This window comes from Clinocottus analis, unplaced genomic scaffold (genome assembly GCF_023055335.1).
Source record: "Clinocottus analis isolate CAN_PGR_092001 unplaced genomic scaffold, fCliAna1.0.p SCAF_407, whole genome shotgun sequence".
Classification (NCBI taxonomy): domain Eukaryota; kingdom Metazoa; phylum Chordata; class Actinopteri; order Perciformes; family Cottidae; genus Clinocottus; species Clinocottus analis.
The window spans coordinates 1-10,102 of NW_027176162.1; the positions used below are offsets into that span (position 1 = coordinate 1).

At 39.0% G+C, this 10,102-nt stretch overlaps 1 protein-coding gene across 1 annotated transcript; it reads right to left on the reverse strand.

Moving 5' to 3' along the window:
• Positions 1–392: 392 nt before the first annotated feature.
• On the reverse strand, positions 393–9,325 carry LOC137801434 (tetraspanin-14-like). The gene is made up of 9 exons (XM_068598841.1): positions 9,153–9,325; positions 7,136–7,216; positions 5,248–5,298; positions 4,970–5,116; positions 4,135–4,305; positions 3,297–3,422; positions 2,971–3,018; positions 2,634–2,747; positions 393–2,546 (listed from the first exon to the last, which is right to left on the reverse strand). Exons 2-9 carry the CDS (start codon positions 7,214–7,216, stop codon positions 2,481–2,483), a joined length of 804 nt encoding a protein of 267 aa, XP_068454942.1. The 5' UTR covers positions 9,153–9,325; the 3' UTR covers positions 393–2,480.
• Between the last annotated feature and the right edge of the window lie 777 nt (positions 9,326–10,102).

The window sequence follows — 10,102 nt, forward strand, 5'->3', positions numbered from 1 at the left end:
TTAATAAAGCAATATTATGTTAATAAAGTAACATTATGTTAATAAATCAACATTATGTCAATAAGCTAATATGTTAATCAATTATTATGTTAATAAAGTAACACCATGTTAATAAAGCAATGTTAATAAAGCAATATTATGTTAACAAAGTAATATTATGTTAATAGAGTGACATTATGTTAATAAAGCAATATAATGTAAATAAAGTAACATTATGTCTGAGGACACATCTGGCCTGTGGCTCAGAGAGGTCACATGACCGAGGACGCATCCTCGGTCAACCTCCATCGGGTCAAAACCTCCATCGGGTCAAAACCTCCATCGGGTCAAAACCTCCATCGGGTCAAAACCTCCATTAACAGTGAAACCATCAAACCAAATTTCATTTTTATTATAAGTATAAAAAGACATTAAACAAATGCACTTTTATATATACATATCAAAAAGATATCCTATCAAAATAAAAGTCAAACATAAAAACTACAATTAAATCATCAAACTAATGAACAGGAAATTAGTGAAAGCAGAACATTCAAAGGATTCATCACTTTCACTTTGTTCTAATTGGCTCAAACATCTCAAAAAGGATATTCACACAAACATTTAGACAAAAACAGTCACTCAAAGCTCCAGAATCCAAAAAGTCAACATATTCAATCAAACACATGGTCACATGACCTTCAGGTGAACTCAGGTTCTTCTTCTGTGGTTTCAGGCTGCGTTCAGTATGCGACCGTCTGAACTGTGGAAATAGAACGAGAGCAGAACCGAGAACCTTCTGCATTCGCCACGGAGAACCCTCATTGAGTTATGCTTGATAACAGCTGTTCTTCCTCTTTGGTCCAAACCTCCAGCTGTCCAATGGGAGAGCTGGAGCCGGTGGCCCCGCCTCCAAAAGACACCTGTCAGTGAGGTTTGTCTTCTTCTCCAGTGAATAACAGGACCCACAAAAGAAGACATGAGTTCAACCTAAAGATGATGATGATGATGATGATGAAGGTGTCAACCTGAAGATGAGGATGATGAGGATGAAGGAGGCACTGAACAGATTGTCGAATGGCAGGAAGGTGAAGGCAGTCTGGTGCAGTCAGAGACACAACATCAAAGACAGTTCATTCAAAAAGGAGACCGGGGCTGCATCCCAAGTCTCTAAGCTGCATCCCCGTTTCCCTCACTTGTGTCCTTTCCTTGCGTCTTTGTCCCGCCCACCAGGGACGCAAGGAAACCAAGCGAGGAGAGAAGACGCGAGGAAACATGTTTTAACAGACATGAGACGTCCTTTCCTCTGACGCCTCACGTGAAGCGACGTTTCTGAAGACTGACAGCTGATCACAGCTGATCACAGCTGATCACAGCTGATCACAGCTGATCACAGCTGATCACAGCTGATCACAGCTGATCACAGCTGATCACACAGCTGATCACACAGCTGATCACACAGCTGATCACACAGCTGATCACAGTTGTGTGATCAGCTGTGATCAGCTGTCAGTCGGCTGAGTTGTTTTCTGGTCTGGTTTAGCCAACATCCTAATAAAAATTAAAATATTGATAAAAATGATTATTTGTTTTCAGTTGATTTAATGGTTTTAAACTACAACTTATATAAATAAGACACAGCTATCATCAGTGTCATGGTGGAGATGTTTTCTCTGTCGTCTGTTACCTGTTAAACTGCATTGAGTATTTATACACTGTGTTGTGTTCAGGGTCTTGCTTATACGCAGGATCGAATACCAGCAAAACACGTCTTATTTATTAATTATTTACGTCGGTATGTTTTGAAATTCTAATTGTGACATTATAAAATAAGCATACATGTTGTAAAACGTGTTTCCTCTCTCCAGCTCTGATTTTAATTACATGCATAATAAAAGTTATTGAGGGAAACAACAGATCAAATCTTTTAAGACAATAGTTTGTAGTCCTTTTGTTGTTCAGACTTAACACATATTTTAACCAGACGGTGAATAAGAAAACACTAAAATATATAACGTTTATTCTGTGATCGTCTTCACTCTGCTATGAAACTCCAGCGATCAGTCCGCTCAGCTGCAGCGTCCAATCAGATAACAGAGGAGCAGTGAGGGGGCGTGTCCAGCGTTAAAACACTTCCTGTCTGCTCTCGGGGCTCCTCGATCATGACTCCTCCGATTTCCCTCCTCGCTCCTCTGAGCTGAATAAGAGCTTTGGGACGGCCTTCAATATGGCGGCGCACAACCACTTCCTGTTCAGTCGAGGAGCGAGGAGCGAGGAAATGACAATTTAGAGACTTGGGATGCACCCCCTGACTTCAGTCGCAATCTATAGATCGACTTCCTGTCACCTGACTGGTGACAGGAAGTAAAGGCAGGTGCAGCCTGAAGAAGAAGAAGAAGAAGAAGAAGAAGAAGAAGAAGAAGAAGAAGAAGAAGAAGAAGAAGGCACATTTGAAGGAACCAGGTCCACCTGGCGAAGGCCTCGTCCTTGTGGGTGTGGCTTCAGTAGCTGAAATTGACCTTCTGGATGTCCGAGATCAGAGTCCTGGCCAGGTAGATCCCCACCATCTGACCACAGGTAGACACACAGGTGAGGTACAGAACTCTGATGCAGGAGGACCAGACCGAGACAACGGAACAAAGCAGAGTGCTCACCTGCAGCAGGGAGATGACGATGAAGACGATGGCCACGGTGTAGAGGTTTCCCGGCAACCAGTCCTCCAGCGCAGCGATGCAGCCTTTGGTGTAGATGTGGTCCGTCCACTCCATCTGTGCAGAACCGCAGAACCTTACAGACACACCGTGTTTTGGTTGCTCGCCGGACACAGAGTTTTTCTTATGAATGCAGAACCCAGTAGAACACAATAGTTCTGGCTCCTGTTGAAGCCCTCTCAGGGTTCTAACCCCCGGCCCCGTGTGGAGCCCACACCAACATGCTGGCCTCACCTGCCCAAACAGGAAGCAACATTTAAAGAACAGGAAGTGACCTCACCTTTGGTTTTCTCACGTCGTATCCACACTGAGTGTTGAGCACCGAGTCCTGAAACAAACAACCGTCACTTCCCTGAGACTGAACCAGGTTTAAAGGTTATATATATATATATATATATATATATATATATATATATATATATATATATATGTATATATATATATATATATATATATATATATATATATATATATATATATATATATATATATATATATATATGTATATATATATATATATATATATATATATATATATATATATATATATATAACCTTTAAACACTGATCAATGTATATATATATATTGATCAGTGATGAACTCACAGCAGGATCAGTGATGCAGCAGGAAAAAGGAACGCCACACTTCTCTCTGCTGAGATGAGTTCCGTTGCAGCTAAAATAGACGTTTAGATCCCAGTCGTTAGGATCCTGAGCTCCACAGCAGTGGTTCTGTTGAAGAACCGGACAATAAAGGGTTAACTAAAGGATCCTGAGCACCACAGCAGTGGTTCTGTTGAAGAACCGGACAATAAAGGGTTAACTAAAGGATCCTGAGCACCACAGCAGTGGTTCTGTTGAAGAACCGGAAAATAAAGGGTTAACTAAAGGATCCTGAGCTCCGCAGCAGTGGTTCTGTTGAAGAACTGGACCACAGAGGGTTAACTAAAGGATCCTGAGCTCCACAGCAGTGGTTCTGTTGAAGAACTGGACCACAGAGGGTTAACTAAAGGATCCTGAGCTCCACAGCAGTGGTTCTGTTGAAGAACTGGACCACAGAGGGTTAACTAAAGGATCCTGAGCTCCACAGCAGTGGTTCTGTTGAAGAACCGGACCACAGAGGGTTAACTAAAGGATCCTGAGCTCCACAGCAGTGGTTCTGTTGAAGAACCGGACCACAGAGGGTTAACTAAAGGATCCTGAGCTCCACAGCAGTGGTTCTGTTGAAGAACCGGACAATAAAGGGTTAACTAAAGGATCCTGAGCACCACAGCAGTGGTTCTGTTGAAGAACTGGACCACAGAGGGTTAACTAAAGGATCCTGAGCTCCACAGCAGTGGTTCTGTTGAAGAACCGGACCACAGAGGGTTAACTAAAGGATCCTGAGCTCCACAGCAGTGGTTCTGTTGAAGAACCGCAGAGGGTAACCTCAGCGAGAGCTTACCATCCTCTGCAGAGAGTCGATGAGGTTCTGCAGGTCGATGTCGTCTCGGTACCCTCTGACGCTCGACAAGAAGAAGTCATTGATCCACTCTCTGACCTGACTCTGGAACACCACGGCGAGCACGGCGGCAGCGAGCTCCAGCACGAAGATGAAGCCGATCACCCCGGAGAACTGAGGGGAACACGGACGTCAGCAGGCGGACATTTTGAACTTTTAAACTTCAGCAGACAGATGTTTCTAACGTACAAACTTCAGCAGACAGATGTTTCTAACATTTAAACTTCAGCAGACAGATGTTTCTAACATTTAAACTTCAGCAGACAGATGTTTTTAACATTTAAACTTCAGCAGACAGATGTTTCTAACATTTAAACTTCAACAGACAGATGTTTCTAACGTACAAACTTCAGCAGACAGATGTTTCTAACATTTAAACTTCAGCAGACAGATGTTTCTAACATTTAAACTTCAGCAGACAGATGTTTCTAACATTTAAACTTCAGCAGACAGATGTTTCTAACGTACAAACTTCAGCAGACAGATGTTTCTAACATTTAAACTTCAGCAGACAGATGTTTCTAACATTTAAACTTCAGCAGACAGATGTTTCTAACATTTAAACTTCAGCAGACAGATGTTTCTAACGTACAAATTTCAGCAGACAGATGTTTCTAACATTTAAACTTCAGCAGACAGATGTTTCTAACGTACAAACTTCAGCAGACAGATGTTTCTAACGTACAAACTTCAGCAGACAGATGTTTCTAACATTTAAACTTCAGCAGACAGATGTTTCTAACATTTAAACTTCAGCAGACAGATGTTTCTAACGCACAAACTTCAGCAGACAGATGTTTTCTCTCAGAGCTCCCACACAGCCGGCGAAGCCCAGGATGAAGGTGACTCCGCCGACCACCAGGACCAACCAAACTGGGTCGAAACCATGCAGCCGGGTCACCTGGGTTAGATCCAACAGGACTCCCTGTAATCCACCAGGCACAAGTTCAGGGGAAAGGAAAGCGGTTCAGATCCAGACCAGAACGAGACGTCTGACTGAACTCTAGTGTTTGTAAATGAATCAAGAGAAACATTCGGGTTGCTTGATATTAAAACCTTTTCACTCCACGCCCAGAAACCAACTGCAATGAAGGCAACTCCAGCCAGCTGGAAGGCAAAGACACACCAGGGATTAGCCCGATCCAACAGAGACCAGAATTTAGACAGTCCAGCATATAGACAGACCCAATAACAAACAGCAAACAAGCATTTAGAACAGAGGTTCTCAACCCTTTTTAACCTGAGGCCCCTCCACCCATTACCCAGACCCCCCTTACCCCCTTTACCCAGACCCCCCCCTCCCTCCACCCATTACCCAGACCCCCCTTACCCCCTTAACCCAGACCCCTCCCCTCCCTCCACCCATTACCCAGACCCCCCTTACCCTCTTTACCCAGACCCCCCCCCCCTCCCTCCACCCATTACCCAGACCCCCCTTACCCTCTTTACCCAGACCCCTCCCCTCCCTCCACCCATTACCCAGAACCCTCCCCTCCCTCCACCCATTACCCAGAACCCTCGTCTCCCTTGAACATGTGGATTATTAGTCATATAATAAAAAAGCATGACATTGAATGCCCCAACACACACGTGTGATAACGGATCAGATCACATAGGTTGAGAGAAACTTTTCTGGTTTGCCAACTGACAGGAGTCACCACTTCCTGTCAGTTGGCGAGCCGACAGGAAACAACTCTCAGTCTCTGCTTTGAACGGAAACAGAGTTTTGTCTCGTCACTTTAAGGGGAACACAACTTGAACATGTAAACAGGTGTAAACATGTTATACTTTATTATTAGACAATTACAAATAACTAGCTTGAAGAAACACTGAATGTGTGAATGCAAAACGTAATATTTTTATTATATCACTGCCACACGTGGAGCAAAGACCAACAGTTACCTGTGTATTCTGGTGAAGGAACTAATACCCTTTCCCTATTGTTCACATGTATTCTAGTATTGTTCACATGTATTCTAGTATTGTTCACATGTATTCTAGTATTGTTCACATGTATTCTAGTATTGTTCACGTGTATTCTAGTATTGTTCACGTGTAGTATTGTTCACATGTATTCTAGTATTGTTCACATGTATTCTAGTATTGTTCACGTGTAGTATTGTTCACGTGTATTCTAGTATTGTTCACGTGTATTCTAGTATTGTTCACGTGTATTCTAGTATTGTTCACGTGTATTCTAGTATTGTTCACGTGTAGTATTGTTCACATGTATTCTAGTATTGTTCACGTGTATTCTAGTATTGTTCACATGTATTCTAGTATTGTTCACATGTATTCTAGTATTGTTCACGTGTATTCTAGTATTGTTCACATGTATTCTAGTATTGTTCACATGTATTCTAGTATTGTTAACATGTATTCTAGTATTGTTCACGTGTATTCTAGTATTGTTCACGTGTATTCTAGTATTGTTCACATGTATTCTAGTATTGTTCACGTGTATTCTAGTATTGTTCACGTGTATTCTAGTATTGTTCACATGTATTCTAGTATTGTTCACATGTATTCTAGTATTGTTAACATGTATTCTAGTATTGTTCACGTGTATTCTAGTATTGTTCACATGTATTCTAGTATTGTTAACATGTATTCTAGTATTGTTAACATGTATTCTAGTATTGTTAACATGTATTCTAGTATTGTTCACGTGTATTCTAGTATTGTTAACATGTATTCTAGTATTGTTCACGTGTATTCTAGTATTGTTAACATGTATTCTAGTATTGTTCACGTGTATTCTAGTATTGTTAACATGTATTCTAGTATTGTTCACATGTATTCTAGTATTGTAAACATGTATTCTAGTAAAGGAATGTGTGTGTGGCTTGTGTGATTTGAGTGCGTGTGATTTGTCTGTGTGTGTGTGTGTGGTTTGTGTGCATGTGGCTTGTGTGTGTGTGTGTGTGTTGTTCAGGCAGCTCACCCAGAAGATGATGTTGTAGCTGAACATGAGATACTTGTAGCAGCAGCTGACCTCAGCGCTCTCATATCGATAGTAGTACATCTGCCAATGATGAATAATGGTTATATGCCGTCTACTATATATATATATATATATATATATCTCCACACACACACACATACACACATACACACACACACACACACACACACACACACACACACACACACACTCACACACACACATATATCTATCAGGGCCTTCCAAGCCGTCTATGGTGGCCTAACCAGAGTCTATAAGCAGAGTATTTAACTTAACCAGAGTATTTAACCAGAGTATTTAACCAGAGTATTTAACCAGAGTCTATAACCAGAGTATTTAACTTAACCAGAGTATTTAACCAGAGTATTTAACCAGAGTATTTAACCAGAGTATTTAACCAAAGTCTATAACCAGAGTCTATAACCAGAGTATTTAACCAGAGTATTTAACCAGAGTATTTAATCAGAGTATATAACCAGAGTCTATAACCAGAGTATTTAACCAGAGTATTTAACCAGAGTCTATAACCAGAGTATTTAACTTAACCAGAGTATTTAACCAGAGTATTTAACCAGAGTATTTAACCAAAGTCTATAACCAGAGTATTTAACTTAACCAGAGTATTTAACCAGAGTATTTAACCAGAGTATTTAACCAAAGTCTATAACCAGAGTCTATAACCAGAGTATTTAACCAGAGTATTTAACCAGAGTATTTAATCAGAGTATATAACCAGAGTCTATAACCAGAGTATTTAACCAGAGTATTTAACCAGAGTATTTAATCAGAGTCTATAACCAGAGTATTTAACCAGAGTCTATAACCAGAGTATTTAATCAGAGTATATAACCAGAGTATTTAACCAGAGTATATAACCAGTCTATAACCAGAGTCTATAACCAGAGTATTTAACCAGAGTATTTAACCAGAGTATTTAATCAGAGTATATAACCAGAGTATTTAATCAGAGTATATAACCAGAGTATTTAACCAGAGTATTTAACCAGAGTCTATAACCAGAGTATTTAACTTAACCAGAGTATTTAACCAGAGTATTTAACCAGAGTATTTAACCAGAGTATTTAACCAAAGTCTATAACCAGAGTATTTAACTTAACCAGAGTATTTAACCAGAGTATTTAACCAGAGTATTTAACCAAAGTCTATAACCAGAGTCTATAACCAGAGTATTTAACCAGAGTATTTAACCAGAGTATTTAATCAGAGTATATAACCAGAGTCTATAACCAGAGTATTTAACCAGAGTATTTAACCAGAGTATTTAATCAGAGTCTATACCCAGAGTATTTAACCAGAGTCTATAACCAGAGTATTTAATCAGAGTATATAACCAGAGTATTTAACCAGAGTATATAACCAGTCTATAACCAGAGTCTATAACCAGAGTATTTAACCAGAGTATTTAATCAGAGTATATAACCAGAGTATTTAATCAGAGTATATAACCAGAGTATTTAACCAGAGTATTTAACCAGAGTCTATAACCAGAGTCTATAACCAGAGTATTTAACCAGAGTATTTAACCAGAGTATTTAATCAGAGTCTATAACCAGAGTCTTTAACCAGAGTATTTAACCAGAGTATTTAACCAGAGTATTTAACCAGAGTATTTAATCAGAGTATATAACCAGAGTATTTAACCAGAGTATATAACCAGAGTATTTAACCAGAGTATTTAATCAGAGTATATAACCAGAGTATTTAACCAGAGTATTTCTTTATTTGATTCGACAGTCAGTTGTTGACTTCATACAGTTGTTGAAAGAACTGCAGCTACTTCAGGACACAGGGGAGTAAATGACAGCGTAAGTTGGACATTATTGTGAAGTACCGGAACTTTATGACGACATCTTCTCAAGCTGGACCTTGTTGAACATTAGTTGAATCGACTGCTCTCCATATACACTGTGTGGATGTATATTTACTTCCGTACATGCACGCGAACCCTCCCCCGTGAACAGGAAGCGGCTCTTACCTTCAGACCTCAGCTCCTCATGAACTTGTGTGTATATATACACATGTATATATATATAAATATATACAACCGGTAAAGGTATTTATTTATGTCTTGATCAACTGAAAGATTAAAGATTACACGCCCTACTGAGGAGGACTTCTTCTTCCGCTGCTTCCGGAAGAAACAGAATATTCTTCTTTGTCGTCTTCTTCTTTGGTTCCGGCAGACGAGACGGAACGGCGCTGTGCTGCCCTCTGCTGTCTGATAGTTATGTCATATAGTAAGAAAGAAAGAAAGAAAGAAAGAAAGAAAGAAGCAAAGATATGTATATATATATATATATATATATATATATATATATATATATATATATATATATATATATATATATATATATATATATATATATATTAAATATATATATATATATATATATATTAAATATATATATATATATATATATATTAAATATATATATATATATATATATATATATATATATATATATATATATATATATATATATATATATTTGTGAATCGCCCCCCCTTATGATGCACCTGTGGACCTCCACCCGCAGGGTCAGGCAGTGGGTTGGTGCTTTTGCAGCGGAGACTTTCATTATAGATTCAAAGACTTTATTTTATACAATCATGTAATAGCAACACTTTCACGTTTACAAGTAAGTAGAATTATGCATTATTATTATTATTATAGCTCTCCCACAAATAATTAATTCTACCTGTTATAAAAGAAGTGCTGAATCAGCATTCACACAACTATTTCCAACAATAGAACATAATACAATGATATGAAAGTAATACACAGATATGATCAGACACCACTAAGATCTCAGAGTGTAAGGACAATACTAATATACCTGACACTGATTAATAAAATGATTATTAATAACCCTTTTTGGTCTTTTATGGCACTGGCTGATAAGCCTGTAGTTCATGTTATCATAT

Bases quoted from the DNA above. Each gene is read 5' to 3' on its own strand.
- LOC137801434 (XM_068598841.1), bottom strand. From the start codon at position 7,216: ATGTACTACTATCGATATGAGAGCGCTGAGGTCAGCTGCTGCTACAAG. The intron at 5,117-5,247 runs GTTTTAATATCA...GGTGGATTACAG, and splicing joins TCTGGGCGTGGAGTGAAAAG to GGAGTCCTGTTGGATCTAAC. The intron at 2,547-2,633 runs GTGAGCACTCTG...ACCTGTGGTCAG, and splicing joins TCGTCATCTCCCTGCTGCAG to ATGGTGGGGATCTACCTGGC.